This window comes from Quercus lobata, chromosome 3 (assembly GCF_001633185.2).
Source record: "Quercus lobata isolate SW786 chromosome 3, ValleyOak3.0 Primary Assembly, whole genome shotgun sequence".
NCBI classification, from domain to species: Eukaryota; Viridiplantae; Streptophyta; class Magnoliopsida; order Fagales; family Fagaceae; genus Quercus; species Quercus lobata.
The window spans coordinates 37,537,091-37,557,143 of NC_044906.1; the positions used below are offsets into that span (position 1 = coordinate 37,537,091).

The 20,053-nt window shown below is 36.0% G+C and overlaps 2 protein-coding genes across 3 annotated transcripts; both read right to left on the reverse strand.

The window, feature by feature from the left end:
- Window positions 1–475: 475 nt before the first annotated feature.
- LOC115980845 lies at window positions 476–2,350 on the reverse strand. Its single transcript, XM_031103056.1, has one exon. The coding sequence runs from the start codon at window positions 2,348–2,350 to the stop codon at window positions 476–478; it is 1,875 nt and encodes a 624-aa protein (XP_030958916.1).
- An 8,233-nt stretch (window positions 2,351–10,583) lies between these two features.
- Window positions 10,584–15,055, reverse strand: LOC115981632 (alpha,alpha-trehalose-phosphate synthase [UDP-forming] 6-like). 2 transcript variants are annotated; one of them, XM_031103914.1, is made up of 5 exons: window positions 14,579–15,055; window positions 14,389–14,425; window positions 12,201–14,257; window positions 11,839–12,112; window positions 10,584–11,218 (listed from the first exon to the last, which is right to left on the reverse strand). In XM_031103914.1, exons 3-5 carry the CDS (start codon window positions 14,201–14,203, stop codon window positions 10,931–10,933), a joined length of 2,565 nt encoding a protein of 854 aa, XP_030959774.1. In that variant the 5' UTR covers window positions 14,204–14,257; window positions 14,389–14,425; window positions 14,579–15,055; the 3' UTR covers window positions 10,584–10,930. The 2 variants fall into 2 exon arrangements, with proteins under 2 accessions (XP_030959774.1, XP_030959773.1); XM_031103913.1 differs by lacking the exon at window positions 14,389–14,425.
- Between the last annotated feature and the right edge of the window lie 4,998 nt (window positions 15,056–20,053).

A 20,053-nucleotide genomic window follows, 5' to 3' on the forward strand; every position in this document is an offset into this window, starting at 1 on the left:
TGTATCTGGTTATATCCCGAAAACACGTCCATAAATGTGAGCAGTTTGTGCCCTATTGTGGAGTCCACTAGTTGGTCGATTCTAGGCAGTGGGAAGCTATCTTTTGGGAAAGCTTGGTTCAGGTCTGTGAAGTCGACACACATTCTCCACTTCCCATTTGCTTTTTTGACCATGACTACGTTGGCCAAGCACTCTGGGTAGTGGACTTCTCAGATGAATTTGATGCAAGCAACTTATTTACCTCATCCATCACTGCCTTATTCCGCTCGGGAGCAAAGACTCTCCTTTTCTGCTGGACAGGTTTCTTCCCTAGATCAACATTCAGGTGATGCTGGATGAGGCTTGCTGGGATCCCTGACATATCCTCGTGGCTCCAGGCGAATATATCGAGGTTGCTCTTTAGAAAGTTGACGATTTCACCTTTCGTCTTTTGACTCATGCTCGTCCCTATTTGGGTCGTCTTTGGAGGATTCCCTTAGGCCAGCTCTACCGTTTCAAGTTTCTCCATAATCTCTGGTGTCTTCTCTTCAATCGTCCACGTGTGGTTTTCTTTTGAGGCCAAGACGGCATGGTAGCATTCTCTTGCCAGTACTTGATCTCCTTTAATCTCCCCGACACCATGTTCTGTTGGGAACTTCACCTTTAAGCAGTAGGTGGAGATAGCAGCCTTCCAGCGATTAAGCATTGGTCTCCCTATGAGCACATTGTAGGACGAGGGTGAGTCTACTATCAAACAATTGTGCTGATTGGTTACCTGAAGGGGGTATGACCCGACCGTTACTGTCAAAGCCACGATTCCTCTGGGGTATACTTTGTCTCCGCTGAAACTGACGAGGGGAGACTCAAAAGGACGGAGCCTTTTTGGGTCCAGCTTCAGTTGTTGGAAAGCAGGAAGATAGATTATGTCTGCTGAACTTCCGCTGTCGACCAAGACTCTTCGCGTGTTGAACCCCTCGATCATGATCATAATAACGAGTGGGTCATCATAGGGTTGCTTCACACATCTGGCATCTTCCTCAGAGAAATGCAAGTCCTCACTAGTGTGTCTTTGCTTTGATGGAGGTACACTGTGGACGCTGTTTACCTGTCTTTGGTATGATTTCCTAAGAGACTTGAATGACCCCCCGATGGTTAGTCCCCCAGCAATGGTTTTTATTTCCCCTAGTGCGCTTTGTGGACGAGGTTGGGGGCGATCTTCGTCTCTCCGTGTATTAGCTGGCTGGCTTTTCTGTCCGTACCTGCCGAAATCCCCCCTTTTTACATACTGTTGTAGCTTCCCATTACGGATGAGCTCCTCAATTTGTTCTTTTAGATCCCTGCAGTCCTCTGTATAATGCCCGTGATCTTTGTGGAAACGGCAGTATTTCCTCTTATCGCGCAATCCAAGTGCTGAATGGAGTGGTTTCGGCCACTTTAGGGACGGTTCGTCCCTTATTTCTGTTAAAATTTGATCGACTGGCATCACCAGCGGGGTGAATTTTGATGGACGAGGGTTTTTGTCCTCCCTTCTTCGATTTCCATCGTCATTCCGTCTGTCAGCCCGATCTCGTTTTAGCCCTCTTCGATCATCCTCCTTTTCTTTCTTCTTTTCCCTACTCTTATCTGCTCCGTCAATAGCTGCCAGGGCTTCTTCCGCGTTCATGTACTTCTGAGCTTTCAACAGTGCCTCAGCCATCGTCTTAGGGGGGTTCTTTGCCAAGGATGCCACAAAATCCCTGGACTTCAATCCTGCTTTGAAGGTCGTGAGATGTACCTTGTCATCTATCTCATCTATTTCCAGCATTCCTCGGGTGAAACGTGTCACATAAGACCTCAGCGGTTCCTTCTCTCCTTGTCTGATGGTAAGCAGGTGATTGGCAGTTCTCTTTGGTCGTTGCCCGCCTACGAAATGACGGACAAAGGAACTGCTCAACTGCTCGAAATTGTCAATGGACGATGTTGGCAACTTGTTGAACCATTCCCTGGCTGCTCCTTTGAGGGTCGTAGGGAATGAGCGACACAGGATCTCGTCAGGTAGTTGTTGGAGGCCTAGGGTCATCCTGAAGGTGTTTAGGTGATCCAAGGGGTCTTTCAACCCGTCGAAAGGTTCCAGCTGGGGTAGACAAAACTTGGAGGGTACGGGGCACTCCTGGACGACTATGGTAAAGGGTGAATCCGTCTTCCGGACGATTCTCTCCAAGCTTTGGTCCGTCTTTCCTTTGATGGCGTTTCTTAGTTCGTCCATCTCTTTCCTCATCTCTCTTAAAAGATCCGAGCTTGCTTCCTCCGGAGTGTTGGTTCGCCTTCTGTTGCTGTCTTGGTCGTCTCCCCTGTCTGCACGATTACTTTCCTGCAGCAGTCGTTGTTTCATCTCTTGGTTCTGTCTTGTGAGTTCTTCCACGGTTGCTGATAACGACTAGATTTGTAGGGCCAGCGCAGCAGGATCTGGGTTTGTACTGGATTCCATTTGGACTGGGGACAGATCACGTGTTGAATCGTCGTTCCCCACAGACGGCGCCAAACTGATGATGAACTGATCGTCAGTTTATTATGATCGTCCAGATGGAAACCGTCCCTCACCAATCCAATCTTCTGCAGTTTGTGGACGAAAGAAAGGAAGTAGTTCGCCGGCATTGTGCCTGCAAAAAGGTCTCCGATGCCAAAGTTAGAAAGATTGACAAAGGAGAGCAATGAGAACAATGTGTTAGAGTATTTTTCTTACCCTACCCCTTTTGGGGTTCAGTCTTTATATATGTGTGCTTACAGGTGATTTCTTCTAGCCGTTGGTGGAGTCTTGATGGAGGCTTTAATCTTGCCTGGTGACGCCCTTGTAGGGTGTTAATGATGAGCTGCCCTTCCCAACGGTCTGAAAGTTGATTAATGTCTTGTAACGGCTCCAAGTGTTCATGACTTTGAGCGACGACCTTTTCCCTCAGGACGGTTTTATTAAGGTTGTCAATGACCTGCATTGTATGGACGGTTATCATTTTGGTCGGGCGTATCAGTTTTAATATAACTTTCATGGGAAATGTAATTTAAAAAAAAAAAAAAAAATTAAAACAATATCTTAGAGCACCCACTAACTTTCCCCTTATTTAAATTCCAAGCACTAAGCCTTTCATGCGTGTTGGAACTTACTCAACACCTCTTTTTTTTTTTCTTTTTTTCTTTTTTAATTTACTTATATTTTGCAATAAAGTTAAAAATAATAATAATAAATTTCATTAGACTTGAAATCATATACATATTTTGTCAAATTTCATATACTAAACAATTTTTATTACTGTGGCCACGTTATATTTTGGTGCCTAGGGCCAGAACCACATATAGGTTGATAGGTAGTCTTAGAGAAAACTAGTTGGTCCAATGTATACCCCAATTGGCTGGGTCTAAAGTTTAGTGAAATTGTACAACTAATTTCCTAAATATATCCAATTTTAGTTTGGTCCACTTCTAACAATCATATATTATAGCAAAATTTTCATTCAAATACTTTCACTATCCATGAATTGTTGGCGAAAGCTTCACAATTACCTTCTTTGACCAAGCTTGAGCGGTTGTCAAAGCGAACTCAAAAATTCAGTCAGGCACCAATATCCATCTTATCACACCCAAATGCATCATTCAAAACACTTTAAACAAGTTTGACCAAAAATCCAGCCATTTTTTTTTTTTTTTGAGAAGAAAAATCCAGCCATTTAATCGAGTCAAAGTTGAGCTCATATGAAAGATAATTAAATTCCTTTAAGATCTATGTTACACAAGCTTCCCAACGGTACAAGAATGTGCAAAATAGAGTTTGGGAAGGCCTCTTACCAAGTGTGCAAAGTTGTTATCTCAGAACTAGGAAAATCGGAACAAAGTTTTTTTTTTTTTTTTCAGAAGGATCAGACCACAGTTTGAGCTAAGAAAAGCTAAAATTGGAACCAGTTGGCAGATTCAGCCATATGGCTCATTGTATCGACTATCGATGAGCCAAGTAGCTACTTATTTGAATTCCATACTAAAGCAGCAGCGCCGTCTCACTCAAAAATAGCAATAAAAAATGTCCAAATCCTCTCCCAATCACTCTAAAAAAAATTCCCAAAAAATTATCATTCATTAATTTGAAGCTTGCCATAAGGTATATACTAAATACTCAAAAATCCTTTTATTTCCTTAATTTTATGCTTTAGTTGCTTAAATAAATATCGTTCTTATGTGATTACCTTTTTAGCATGCTTGGTCGATCATGAATTTTATTAACATGCTTAGCTCGATTAGGATTATTTTACGCTTATGTTAGAATGCTAATTTTTATGATTAATTGAATGCGTCCATGCATGTTATTAAACATGGATATCACTTACGAAGTTGGTTTTAATAATTTACCCATTTTATTCTTAGAATAAATCTTGTCATGAATTAATGAACATCAGGTTTAAGTGAATATGATTCTCCAAAAAAAAAAAAAAAAGTTTTGAGTGAATGATCATGTCCTTCAAAAAAGGAAAAAAGAATATGGTCATGCATGAATCAATTAATCCATTTTATTCTAGCATGTAGTTAATCTCCTTTTATGATGGGTATAAAGAATGTGTACATGCACCACTAAGGGGTGTGGTCTAGTGGTCTTAGGTGATGCACAAGATGCGCTGAATGTGAGGTCCAAGATTCGAGTCCGAATATGGACTCACTTGGGTTTCCTCCCTCAGTAACTCAAGGTTTGAAAACTCACTTAGTGTATAAAATACTTGTGAATGTTTAGACCTCCAAATACAAATTTTCCAATACAAGCTTATATTCAAATAACATATGTGTGGAATATGAAATATAAGCAATACCCAAATTAGCAAACTACTCTAAGCCAATAATTAATCACAATCAACAGAAATTAAAAGCTAAGAGTAAGGGAAAGAGATATGCAAACACAAGATAAAACCGGCACGTGTTATCAAAGAGGAAACCAAAAAACTCAACAAAAAACCTCTCCACCGCCCTCCAAGCGATAAATAATCTACTAGAAAATCAGTTGGGATACACGAATAGCAATAAACCTTCCAAGCCTAATCTATCTAATGCACTTAAGCCCTCCAAGTTTCTTGCTCCAACAAGGTTATGCCAAACCGTGTATTCTCTAGCTTACCGAATCTTGCAATTAGCCCATTACGTCAACCAAAATGAATTGGTTCTCTCTTGAATTGCTTCCCAAACACCAAAAATCTTCTCACTACTCTGAATTTGGTGAGGTACAGATTTGGCTTATGATCTCCTCATGGGTATGACAATGGAGATGATGAGAATAGAGGAATTTGGAGAATCAAGTGTATATATAAGATTATGGATGAATCAATCTTATTTTTCTATAGGGTTTCTCTCTCAAAATTCTCTTTAGAAACTCTCTACATTTCATGAGTATAAAGGTATTTATAGTAGAGTATGAGATGGAATGTGAAAAGTTGCTTTTCAGCAAAATAAGGTGCACTGGCGAGTCACTCGCGACTGGGATGAGTCGCAAGTTCTAGTTGCCAGTTGTCAATTACTAGATTAGGCTAGACTGTATTTTTTGTCCTGTAGTGATCAAGCTGTCCTGACTCTTCATCTTTCTGCATGCTTCACACATGTGCTTCATTTTGGCGAGTCACCACTCGCGAGTCAGTCACAAGTTCTAGTCGCGAGTCACCTTCTTGTTGCACACTCTTGATCAAATTTTTACACTTTCTCACACACAACCCTTACATTATTCCCACCTAAATATAGGGTTTCTAAATGCTAAATTACAAGCAAATTTGGCACTGAATAAAGCCAATACAGAGTTGAATAAATTCAACTTTACAAGGTTCACTAATGTCCTTTATGGGGCAAGAAAGTTATAACTCACCATGGTCCCCATGCACCTCAACAGGGCCTTGGACCCAGTAAGTATGGTGTTACTAAGGTCACACCCAGGTAGGATTGTCAAGTTGGTCACCCCTTACCCATTTTTTGTTCATTAAAAAAAATAAAAAATAAAAGAATATGTACATGCATGAGTACAATTTGATGAACATCTGAATGTGCATGATTGAGTTAATGGGTATGTCTGAATGTTGAGATTAAATATATATGCTTATGAAGATGTGTGTGTAGTTGATTTTAGTTTATGGCCATTATTACTCAAACTTTAGTTTCTTATTCCCTTGTGATTACTCTCCATGTATGGGTATGGGTTTACTGTTTACATGCTAGTTTCCTGGCCAAAATGGCCCATTAGCATTAATTTTTGAAATATTTAGCAACAGAGCACTGTTTCGGAAATAATTAGGGAAATACCACTTTTTCCGAAAACGCCGCTATAGAGCCCAAAAACGTCACTATAGGGCTTAAAAAACGCCACTATAGGGCCCCTTGAACCTGTTATGGGGACTTATAAAAAAATTTTGCAGGAAAACGCCGCTATAGGACCCAAAAACGTCACTATAGGGCTTAAAAACGCCACTATAGGGCCCCTTGAACCTGTTATGGGACTTATAAAAAATTTTGCAGGAAAACGTCGCTATAGGGCCCAAAAACGTCACTATAGGGCTTAAAAACGCCACTATAGGGCCCCTTGAACCTGTTATGGGACTTATAAAAAAAATTTGCAGGAAAACGCCGCTATAGGGCCCGAAAAAGTGGTATTTCCCTAATTATTTCCGAAACAGTGCTCTGTTGCTAAATATTTCAAAAATTAATGCTAATGTGCCATTTTGGCCCTAGTTTCCTAGTTATCAATGTAAATCCCTACAGCCACATATCAATGAGGCTTGATCCATAATCACTTCCAAAAATGATTTTCAACTTGTTTTCAAAATAATTATCTCAAAAAAAAAAATTGTTTCTAAAATAACGCTCCGATTGTTTTGAAATAAAATATTTTCAAATCCAAAATAATTTATAATGAAAATATTTTCCAAAAAACGTTTTCATCATAAAATATATTACCGTGTTTAGTTGCGTACGTGAAAATATGAAAATCAATTTCTTGTGTTTGGTTCCTTGTAAAATTATACTATCTATATATATATATATATATATATATATATATATATATATATTCTTTTAATTAGAAACAATCTAAACTCAAATTCCTTTCATCAAAAACACAACCATGAATCAAACCCAGACTCAAATTCATTCAAAATGCAGATATGTAAGGGAAAAAGTACCAAATCTAAAAAAAAATAAATAAATAATAATTTTCTTAGAAACTCAACAAATCCAACACCATAGTCAAGCTCATTGAACCATCAATGCTCCCATAACACCACCTCCAACACCACTGAAACCAGTGCCGTTGTGAGCCATCACCCAAAAATTCAAATTTAGAGGCAAAAATAAAGAAACAAAATAAATGAAATGGTGAAAATAAATGCAATGCGATTGTTGAGATTGACAAAGATCGAAGCAATGACGAGCAGCAATGGTGAGATTGGAGTAGTGGGAAGCAATAGTTAATTCTTAAAATTTGGTAAAACATTTTACAGTTATTTTTTGGTAAAACATTCTATATCTTTTGGCCTGAGGTTTACTTGAGTTTTATAATTGACCAAAAGCATTTTACAGTTGACCAATATTTTACAACAAAACAAATTCCATAAAATGATGAAAATATTTTACTTCATAAAAAACAGAGTTTAAATCACATTTTCAATACTTGTTTTCAAAAAATGCTTTTAAAGAGTGAGTTGCTTTCCAAAAATCTATGAAACCCATTATTTTTCTTGAAAAATGATTTTATAAAAATTCATGAAAATGCCTGCTTAAAACTCCAAGGAATTTTCAAAAACCCATGGATTTTTCCTCTTTAAAACAACTTTCTAAAAATCTGTAGAACTTTCGTTTAAAAAATACTTTTCCAAAAACCTGTGGACTTTGAAAATTTGTTTACCAAAATCCATGGAATTTTCTTCCATAACTTTTGTGGGGAGATTTTTCACCCACCGCACAAGCTATTTGACCGCTTTGGGGAGCCAAGCCCGCACGGTTTTGTTCTCAATACCAAGTATGGGAAGACTTTGAGTGCAGTCTCACATCAGCAAAAGATGCGTCCCACTTATACTTTATAAGCGCTTAGCATAAGCATGAGTGTACCACTACTACACGTGTCCTAGAGCAAGTCTCAAAAACTGCTAACGCATGCTGTCTGTAGTGGGGAGGCGTGCCCTTTGGGGTAACAAAGCCGTGCGGTCGGACGTGTCTCAAAGACTGCCACCAAAAGCGGACAATACCTTTGATGGGCATTGCCCTCAAAAAGCGCCTTTTTGTGGGAGAGGATTTTGTTCCTGACCACCCACAAGCTTGTTTGTTCGATTTGGGGAGCCAAGCCCACACAGTTTTGTTCTCAATACCAAGTATGGGAAGACTTTGAGTGCCAAGTGCCAAGTGCTTAAGTGCTTATAAATCATAAGTAGGGCGCATCTCTTGCCGATGTGGGAGTGTGGTAGTGGTACACTCATGCTTGTGTCAAGCACTTATAAAGTATGAGTGGGGCGCATCTCTTGCCGATGTGGGAGTGTGGTAGTGGTACACTCATGCTTGTACCAAGCGCTTATAAAGCATGAGTGGGGCGCATCTCTTACCGATGTGGGACTGCACTCAAAGTCTTCTTATACTTGGTACTAAGAACAAAACCGTGTGAGCTTAGCTCTCCAAATCGGACAAACAAGCTTGCGGGTGGTCAAGAACAAAATCCTCCCCAACAACTTTCTAAAGAATAATGAACTTTTCCTCTCAAAAACTACTTCCAAAAATCCATGAGATTTTTACTTGAGTTTTTACTCTTAAAAATATTTTCCATAGCTTATGGAATTTTCTCATCTCTTGAAAATGATTTTTCAAAAAGCCACATAATTTTCCTTTGAAAAATACTTTCTCAAAAATCCATGAGTTTTTCCTCTCAAGAATAATTCTCTATAAAACCCTAGAATTTTCCCTTGAAAGCACCTTTTCCAAACCCCATACATGGAATTTACATCCTAAATAATTGTGGAACTATTCATCTTTCAAAATATCCATGGAATTTCTATCTTTTGAAAATTAACTTTTTCCAAAATAAATGGAATACTTCATTCCGAGGAAAACCACCCAAAAAAACAAAATCATAAACAAAACCATTAGTCTCCAAAATTCCAAAAAAGACAATAACAAAATGTCTTCTTGAAAATCCTTTTTGAAAAAAGTTTGTTTTCCATAAAAGACCATCTTTTCCAAAATGATCATTTTCAAAAAGCCTAAAAATATTGCTTTGTCCATGGCTTAAATCAATTAGACCAATGGACTCCAAGATCAAGCCTTGAAGTATGAAGTGGGGGATAGGAAGAATATATTCCTACGGCATGTTACTAGCACCTGGACAGAATTCTCTATTTTAAATATGGGCATAGAGTTGTATACGATGCAGCAAGGAAGATAGATGTAAGGGTAGATTCCATACCTAAGGACAAAATGTGGCTGTGGAGGCCTGCAAGATTAGGATAGATTGTCTTGATCAAATAAAAAACAAAAAAAGAGTAGATTGTCTCCATCCATGTAAATTTATTCCTAATTGAGCTTAAGAATGAGGATAAGCGCCTGTGAGGGGTGCTACTAAGTATGGTAAATTCATGTGTACATGGAATGAAATGAGGAATTAGGAATCTGAGGTGAAGTGGTGGAAGCAATTTTGGCTCAACCTCACCATTCCAAGGCATGATTTTCAATGGGTGGATGATTATAAGAAATAAACTTCCCACCATGGAAAAAATGGTCAAATGTGGTTTCAATGGTGACACTGCAAAACCATCTTTTCTTCATGTGCTCTTTTTGAAAAAGACTTTGGAGAACAAGTTGGGGCTTTGCCTTGCTGCTGACCTTCCTTTCCAATGGGAAGAGACTTGATTGGTTGGGGCACTACTCATCTAATAGGGAAAGGCACGAGGACTGCTATTTGTAAATGGCTTGATGCTGTATGGGACAGACGCAGGAGATACTTTCTCCATATACGTAGTAACACATATGAAGTAACCATTTTAAATTGAGCTCTCGGCAGAAATTGGGGTATCAACTATCAACCCTTCCATTCTAAAGGTTGTTGCATTCTAAACATTGCTAGTAGTCATCCTAATGTAATTGTGCAAAGCCTGCATAGAATCTGAACCATTGTTCCCATCATTCATTTGCAACTATCAAAATGAATAAACCACATTGCAGCCGGCTTGGTGTCTAGCTTCCATTTGCTTTGGGAGGGTGTCTGTTGTTAGCTTGGGACAGGGTTACCATATAGGAGCTTTTTTCTATTTGAAAATCAGGTTGTTGAGTGTGTTCTAGTCAGAATCTGGATATTTGTCTTGGGGTGTGATTATGTACCATCTTGGTTGTAACTTGTTTCGAAGTACATGGTGTACTCTGCCCATCCCCTTGTTTGTATAGTCTTGATGACTCCTCTTTCGTTGTGTTTGGAATTTAAGTTACCACTGATTCATCCCAAAAATAAAAGTATCTATAAACCAATGAAATGAGGACTAGATGAGGTAGGACCAGCAAAGCACTTCTTGCTGTTTTGTGTGTACATCACATAGTCAGAGTACCAACAATTCAGATTAAAGCATTAAAATGAATGAAAACTATATTTAACAAATAATAATTTATAAACCCAGGCTTCCAATACTGTGATGTAGCATATGCAATGGTCAAGCGGTAGTTTCTCCAAGTATAAGAGTGTATTACCGATTGCACGCACATGAGAGAGCTCATATTTCACAACAGAAACATATGTACAGCTTCACTAGATGGAGAACAAACGCGAGTGTCTGGTGGCACAGCTCTTCTTAGTAACACTACAATAATATACAACATTAAAGAAAACCAACAAAATAAAAGAAGATAACGTGAAATACACCTCTCAGCCTACATTTTTACAATTTCGAACATACGAATGAAAGACGCAAAGATAGTTCGATTGTCTATGTTGAGCCTACCCAGAATTAGTTTGTTCTGAAACAGAAGCCAAACCCTGCATCAATCTAACAATTTCCACCGTATCATCAAGATAGTACTTAGCCTTACTGGGTTTTCTACCAACAGTACATGCAAACACTTCTGCCCTGGGAGCAATGGATGGACCTGCCATGGAACTGGTGATTACCTCAAACATGTCTTCATCAGATCGGTCATCTCCTATGCACAGAACAAAATCAGGGGACGGTCCCTTTTCTTGCATGATAGAAAGCAGACGCTTAGCCACAAGTCCCTTGCTAACACCCTGCACATAAGATATAACACATGTTTTGCATATTCTTATTTGAACCAAGTCAAGTTCTACAGTTCTAAAATAATCAATCACCGAACAGAATAAAAAATTTTCAAGTCCTTAAAACATATGGCTCACAAGAAAAATATGTGAAATTCACAATACTCAACATAAACAAGAACTGATAGTTTATAGATTGTGTGCTTATATTAATAGCAGGAAGAAAGTCTCAATAATATCAATAAATACCATTGCTACCAGAAGGGGCCTAACCTTACTTTTAAATTTTGTATCCATTCAGACCTCATTCTCTAAAAGATGATGGACACTGTGATGTGACAAAGATATTTGTGAAAGCAAAACTTCACAAGGTACACCAAAAAGGTAAAACTCCCTTTCTCTCCTTCAAACCAATCCCCAACCATAAACAAACCAACTCCAGCTCATGCCATTAGGCAGTAAACAACTTTTTTTTAACTGTTGGGATTTAGGCTTGGGCTGAGTTTCAGTTGGATCAAATTCTTAAATGATAACCACATTAGATTTGGCTGAATGAAGAATTTAAAAGAAGAGAGTGATTAATGGATTAAGCAAAAAAAAAAAAAACTGATAAAAGCATATAGGATTCATACCTGTGGCTTAACCTCCACAGTATTCTGTCCACTCTTAACTGTAACTGGTTCATTAGCAAGCACACTTTCGAGATGATCAAGAAGTTCCTTAGCTTGGCATGACCCAAAATCTGGATCTGCATCCTCATAAGACCAGACAAGTGAAGTTTCTTTATCTTCAATGGTGGACCCATCAGTCGTTTCAGTATACAGCTTCATTACTGGCTCAGCGATCTGCTTCCAACTACAGTCTGCAACTGGAACACATGTTTCCCACTCCACATCTCGCTTCAGCCTGAGACACAATCATCAATCAAAAATAAATTACACATTCTTCTAACATACTCAAAACATGAATCATGTTCAAAATTTAACTAGTTCACCTTAGGAAATAGCCATGCTCAGCTGCAATTCCCAGATTCTCACAGGGAGAAAACCATTCACCAAGAGTCTTTCGGCTTCTAGCACTGACAATGAAAACCATGTTGTGCTTATCTCTACACAGACTATTAATAATATCAATGGACTTTGAGGTTGGGCTCTTATCAATGGAAGCCTGAGGCATTAGTGTACCATCATAGTCTAGAAGGATTGCCCTTGTTTTAGTCCTTCTGTAAGCAGACACTATTTGTTCCATTGAGAGCTTCCTGAAGGTTGGATCAAGTGCCACAACTCTAAAACTCAATCCAAATCCTATACCCCAGCACCTCCGCCGCACATGATCCTGACACGTCCTCTCCAAATCTTGAAGGAAACTACGAGCCCAATACCCAACGTCATGGGTACTGACATATCTATAATGTTTCTCATGCCGGAGCTGCTTTTCAGGCTCAGCCAACTCGAGGGCAGAGTCCATGGCATCTGCCACCGCATCAATATTCCAGGGATTCACTCGAATTGCTCCACTCAAAGATGGTGAGCACCCAATGAACTCAGATACAACTAACATGCTTTTCTTTGGGGTTGATGGTTTCAGTCCCAATACTTCATCTAATTTCTCATTCCCTTGCCGACTGATTATGTACTCATACGGTATGAGATTCATCCCATCTCTCACCGCTGTGACCAAACAACACTCAGCAACAACATAATATGCCATTCTCTCATAAAACTTAAGCGGCTCATCAATCAAGACAACAGGGTTATACCCTGGTTTTCCAAAAGTTTCATTGATCCGCTTCACAGTTGAGGAAGTCTCAGCCTGAACCTCTTTCACATCTTTCCCTCTGCCCCTCGCTGGATTGGCTATCTGTACCAACACCACTTTGCCCCGCCATTCTGGATGCTGCATAAGAAGCTGTTCCATTGCCAAAAGCTTCAAACTTATACCCTTAAATATGTCCATGTCATCCACCCCAAGTAACATTATTCTACCCTGCTCACAATACTGCTTGAGAAGCTCGGCAACCTTCTCTTCAGTCTCCGGGAGGCTCAACACCGACTGCAGCTGGCCCATATGTATACCAACTGGAAGAATTTTGATGCTAACAGTCCGACCATAATACTCAAGGCCTATATATCCCCGCTTGGATTCATAGGTAAGACCAAGCATCCGACTACAACAGGATAAAAAATGTCGAGCATAATCAAAAGTATGGAACCCAATCAAATCTGCATTCAGAAGGGCCCGAAGAAGCTCTTCCCTAATAGGCAGTGTCTTATAAATCTCTGATGAAGGGAATGGACTATGGAGGAAGAACCCAAGTTTGACTCTATTGAACCTTTTCCTCAAGAAAGTTGGCAAGACCATCAGATGATAATCATGTACCCACACAAAATCATCCTCTGGGTTGATCACTTCCATGATCCTATCTGCAAATATCTTATTAACCGACACATATGCTTGCCACAATGACCGGTTAAATCTCCCACCAAGGTCCGGCGACAAAGGCAACATGTAATGAAACAGAGGCCATAATTGCTGTTTGCAAAAGCCATGATAGTACCGGCTAAAAAGATCCGGTGGAAGAAAGGTAGGGACACATTTAAAGGTCTCAAGCAGTAGTTGGGAAACCTCATCTTGTTCATTTGGGTGAACATCTTCCTTAAGACAACCCACATAAATAACCTCCATATCGTGATCCCCTATACCATCTCTCAATTGAAGCAAAAGTGAATCCTCATCCCAACTAAAATTCCAACCCTTACTACCATCTGTTTTCCTTTGAGCTCTTATAGGGAGCTGATTAGCCACTATTATGATTCGGTCTCTCAGAGCCGACGATGAAGACGGGTCAGAGCAAACACTCTCAGACTTGTCATCATCTATATCAGATATCAAGCCGGCCACCGTCATAATACGCGGAATTCTCCGGCTCATGAGGCCAAAGGTTGGAGACTCACCCGAGGCAAGCTCCAATAGATTTGAATAAGATTTTGACACCATTGATTCTAGCTCCAAAACAACCTTACCTAATCAAAACTCTGTTTCTCACTATGCCTACATAAAAGAAAATCCCATTAGAAAAAAATTCCAACTCTCTCTCACAAAGCAACACAATAATAAAAGAATGCCACAAAAGCTGTTTTCAACCACAAACACAGCACCACAAATGTGAAAAAATTTGAGACCTATACTGCTTTCACATGGTGTGAAAAGAGAGAGATTCTGCAGCAATTAATGGAGTATATAAGAAACAACTTAATTGGTTAGTGAAAACAGACAAAAAGATTATTTCTTTTCTTTTTTCTTTTTTCTTTTTTTTTTGTTTGAAGATAAGCTTTGAGAACTGAATCAAAACAAAGGGATAGACAAACAAACCTTTGAGTTTCTAGCTATCCAGATAAGAAGGAATGGAATAGATTCAGATCACATACGGCTACCAAAGACACACACTATACTACAACCAAACTTTTGAGTTTGAGTTACTACTACTTGGAGATTGCCACAGTTGTTTGTAATACTTAAAAAAAACCTAAAACTCAAAAACAGTTCAAGAAAATTGCCACATGTTGCAAATGAAAATCCATTTTTGTAGTGGGGTTGGTGTGAAAATTACACTCCTTTGAGCTAGATACTAAGCAAATACTAGCAAAGACCCAAAAAAGAAATATCCAAATCTAATCCAATCTATTAAAAATGAAAATAAAATTTGGGTAACCAACAATTTGGTGGCTTTATTTATGGGAGCTTTGCTGAGTGATCATTATCTTCCTTCCCCCATATGGAACACGCTAAACTCACTTTTTAGCTCCAAGTGAGAGACAGCTTACGAAGGATTCAACAACAAACATAGTTTCTACCAAAATCGAGAAATTAAAGCTTTTTAATATTACAATGGCCGTTGGATTGGCTTTGGTGGTTGATCCAACGGTGAGAAATTCAGAGTGTAGTTTCGATATGAGAAGCAGAGGATAATACCTCCGTTCTTATCGCTTTAGCCTTTGATGAGTTCGCCACGAGGCACTTAGGGGAGGTGGGACCCATTTAGGCATTAGCCTTGTCGGAAATTAGCTGTCTGGCTCGTGGGACGTGACACGTGGCGGTTTGCTATTGGGTGGTTTAGGCCTTGTAGGCTACGTGGCGAGGTGCCCTCGCTTCATTGAGAGAAACGAAAATTCAGGCCTCGACTTACGTGTCCTCTGTTTTGACCCGATTATAGGATATTTGCCACAACCTATTGTAATTTTTTTTTTTTAATAAGACCTATTAAAATTTTTTATTTAAGTAAAAACTTGACTTTGTGGATTTTATGGTGAGGTTAACACTTAACAGCACCAACGATGTTTTTATTTGTATCCAAACAAAAAAAGCTTTATCCACATCTATATAAGTAAAATATGTTTTATATTTTAAAGTTTATTCAACTGTTAATATTTTATTTTATTTATTTAAGGGTTTTAAATTTTAAATGATGTGGCATGATCAGGTGTAGATTACCAGATTTGTAATAGGATGATTATAGATTAGGCATATGGAATATATTTTCTTTATCCTTACCCACTTGTGTTGTGGCTCAAAAAGAAAGTTGGACTTTAGTAACCTAATTTGGCTTCTTTCGTAATAATATAAAAATTATTAAATTTTATATCATTGTTAGGCAATATGCAAACAAACTAAACTCAAGTACGCCATTTGTATTTATCTCTCGCTAGGATTATGTCCGTAAGAGACACGGCTGAATCAAAATTTATATTTAAATAATTATTTTTATTATTTATTTAACACGGCTGAATCAAAATTTATATTTAAATAATTATTTTATTAATTTATTTAAAATAAATAATAAAAATAAATGAATATTTTACTTTTAAGTTACATAATAAATATATGTTGTGCGAGACTAAGGTATCATAAAATGCATATATATATATATATATATAATGATTTTTAATAATACATTGAACTTTAAGGTTCAATTAATCACATATATTTAAATGGAAAACCCTTGAATTTAATAGTTAAAAACTATCCAAAACAAGAATTGAAATCATGTTTAAGTAGAAACCTCAATTCAATAATTAAAAACAATCTAAATTATTAAAAATTTGATGTAGAGAGAGATTCATATGAGAATTTAATTTTTGTCCTTGAAATTATGGAAGAAGACACTGAAACTTGAGTGAGTTTCACCCTACCAAGTTTAAGTCTTGTACGTTGCATACTATGTGTGTATATGCATGAAAAATTATCTAAATTTAACATTTATTGTAGAAAATAGGTGGTGTAGTCTTACCCCTGTTTAGCTAATTCTTGTTATAATCCATTTGTGTAACGTGTGTATATGCATGAAAAATTATCTGAATTTAACATTTATCGTAGAAAAGAGGTGGTGTAGTCTTGCCCATGTCTAGCTAATTCTTCTTATAATCTCTTTGTTTTGCAAGGAGAGAGAGAAATGCTTCTTTTGAAAAAAAAAAAAAAAAAAGTCAACGTATAATATATAATAGTTAAGATATTAATATTTGAAAGTGGTATCTCATATAGATTTGTATTTCAATTGTGGGTTTTGGTAGTTAGAAGTTAGCGCATAGTAGTTAATAATTAGAAAATTACTTTGAATTTTTTTTTTTTAAACCAATCCCTTAAAATAGTTTTAGTAGAGTTTAAATCACGTTAATAAATTATCTCTCTATTCAATTTTTTTTTTAAATCACTTTAATAAAAAGTTATTGATAAAACTATTATTAATAAACATTTCTTACGCATATCTATTTAGCTTTGTTGCCAAATTTATATAAACTCTTTTCTTTCTTTTTTCTTTTCCCTGAAGAATATAACACAACCAAAAACCTATAAAAAAACCATTTACATTCAATATAAAGAATATAATCAAACTTATTCATAATTTAAAATTAAGAAATTAACACAAATTATAAATTAAGATATAAATTTAAAAATAACAAAGAATAAACCTGTTTGTTTTCTTTATTACTTTGAAAGATGTAATTAAAACCTAAACCAATTATTGTAGATAAGAATAAATGAGTACAAAAGTTTAATGTTATGAATTGAGTTAAAAAATATTTGAGAAGTTTTTATTAATTTTTTTTGAAGTTAAAGAAAAATAGCATAAACAAAATGAAAAAATAATAATGAAGAAAGAATGCATACCTATCATGGGATTTAGGCATTCACATATTGGAATAAACTTCACTTCAAAAGGATATATATATATATATATATATATATATATATATATAGATAGGTAGAGTTACATTTGATATAGAATTTAAATCCAAATGGAATTAAGATTTCTAATCAATTTGTTTGTTGCTATCTCATAAATCCCATAAAAAGTGGAATAAAAAAAGGTTCATATGAATAGAAAGAAAAAAGTAAACATTTTTTTTTATGGAAAAAAGGCAACTTTCTTTTTATAACCAAAAATAAATAAATAAATAAACAACATAAAAATGTTTTTTTTTTTTTTTTGGAGAAGAAAGAGAAGGTGTTTACTTTAAACTCAAATTACTACCTTATTACAATTTTTTTTTTTTTTAACTTTATCCAAAAACATTTTTGGTAAATTGAAACAATAATGATCTAAAAAAAAAAGAGTCACGGGTGAAGAGGAAGATTTTGCTGTTGAATAAGTTGCTATTTTTTTTTTACGGGTATTATGTTGTTGTTGTTGTTGTTGTTTTTTTTTTTTTTTTTTTTTACACAAAGTAATATAATTTAAATTAAAAAAAAAAAAAGGAATATGAAGATTTTTGTTGTTTTTTGTCTTTTTTACATGTACTGTGTTGTTGTTGTTTTTTTTTTTGTATTTTTTTTTTTTACACGTAGTAATATAATTTAAAAAAAAAAAAGGATTAGATGAAGAGTTTGAATTGTAATCAAATTAAAATTTTTTTATCAACTTATAAATTATAATAATAAAAGAATTAGATGAAGAGTTTGGATTGTAATCAAATTAAGATTTATATCAGTTGAGAAATTATAGGAGAAGAAGATAAGTACAAAAAAAATTATATTTATTTTTTAAAAATTCTAAAAAAATTTTGCAATTCAATGCAGTCACTTGGTGCAACCATGGCTTTTAAGCCCAACTTTTATTATATAGTATACGATTTTTTTAGGATTACATAAGTTAATAGAGTTAACATTAGGTGAATTAAGTGCAACTTTTTAAATCATAGGTAGATAATATCCAAACAAGTTATACCATATGTGGATAATATTTATTGCAAATCAAGAGATTAAATTGGGGATTCAAGGACTTAAGATGTAGTGATTTACAAAGTAACGATAACTAATGACTTTGTTTCACTATGAATGATTTAATGAAGGGGATAAGTGATATTTAATAGAATCTTTAGTTGATTTAATAATCATATAGAAATTCAAAGTGCAACCATAATTTTATAGTGGAAGAAATTGTGATTAATGGTAAATTTGGGTTTGTCATGAATGGATGCCTAAGACTCATTGGAGCTAATATTTTTATTTCCCTTTGATCTCACTTCAAGCCATATTCTTAGAGGCCTACATAAACTGGTCTATCGGTAAATCCATTATGTGTCATACATATATATGGGACTAGCCAGTTGAGAAAACCCTAAGTCATGGCACTAAACGTTTAAGGGAGAAAAGTTCTCTCTCTCCCTCTTTGGTTACATGGCTGAAAAAAGAAGAAAAATCAAAATTTTCAACTTTAACCACTGAGGCACACGGCTAGGGTTGGTTTTCAACAAAGAGAGTCCACTCTCTCAAGCAATTATGTGGTCATTGAAGTGAATATCAACAGGATTCCAAGATCAAGTTGTTGAGATTTCAAATATACTTCATGAATTTTAGGTTTTTTCTTTCTGTTTTTCACTGCGCTTAATTTGTATGAGATGCAAATAATTTTCCAACACAATCATCATTTGCTCACTGACTTGAGCAGAAGTCAAGGCCTAGCCATGACAATAGTTAGGTGGGGACTTTATGCATATTATTTTTAGTATTTTCCAAAATAATTATACACAAAATATATATATATATATATATATATATGTATGTGTATATATATATATATATATATGTATGTGCGTGTATATTACCTTCTTAATCTTCCTATCGCGGTGTTCTATCATCAAATGACTTTAAAAATATCATAATTAGGTAACAAATTTTTTTTTCTTACATGCTAGTCACTGAGTTTAGTTAATAATGAAAGCAGTCCCTTACCACGAAAAAATAAATAAATAAAAAAGAAAGAAAGAAAGAGAATTGAGAACACTTGTAAAAATTATGTCAACATTAGACAGTGAAAAAATTACGTTTAATTAGCAATGAAAATGCTCAATTAAAAAAGTTTGTCAACGCATCAAAAAAAAAAAAAAAAAAGTATGTAAAAAAAATTTGAACTAGCTCAAAAATATTAATAAAAGAAACTCAAAGAGATGGTAGAACTTGACAGTTGAACTCCATTCCTAAATAGCCCACATTTAAAATTAAAGAAAACGACCACAAATGATTAATAATCAACTCATTGCAATTGCACTCCTACTTTTTTTCTTTTTCATTTTTTGCTGAATGCAATTGCACTCCTACTTAAAAATACCTTATAAAAAAAATATAAAAAAAGACACTCGAATAAATTACTATTGGTCAACCAACACCAGAATAAAAAAATTAAAATGGTAGTACCCATGGAAAGTGAAAAAAAAAAAAATATATATATATATATATATTTATATGTTGGAGTTGGAGCCCCAGCAGGGCCAGCATGCAATTACAGCTGGACGTCACATTGGCTTATCCGCTTGTCATCGAAGTGGGACCCCAAGCAAGTCACAATATTGA

What these genes read in the sequence shown, in the direction of transcription:
- LOC115980845 (XM_031103056.1), bottom strand. Translation starts at nt 2,350, where the DNA reads ATGAAACAACGACTGCTGCAGGAAAGTAATCGTGCAGACAGGGGAGAC.
- LOC115981632 (XM_031103913.1), bottom strand. Translation starts at nt 14,203, where the DNA reads ATGGTGTCAAAATCTTATTCAAATCTATTGGAGCTTGCCTCGGGTGAG. An exon ending in GAGCATGGCTATTTCCTAAG is followed by an intron (nt 12,113 to 12,200) that starts GTGAACTAGTTA and finishes ATTGTGTCTCAG; the next exon opens with GCTGAAGCGAGATGTGGAGT. An exon ending in CTGTGGAGGTTAAGCCACAG is followed by an intron (nt 11,219 to 11,838) that starts GTATGAATCCTA and finishes TCTTATGTGCAG; the next exon opens with GGTGTTAGCAAGGGACTTGT.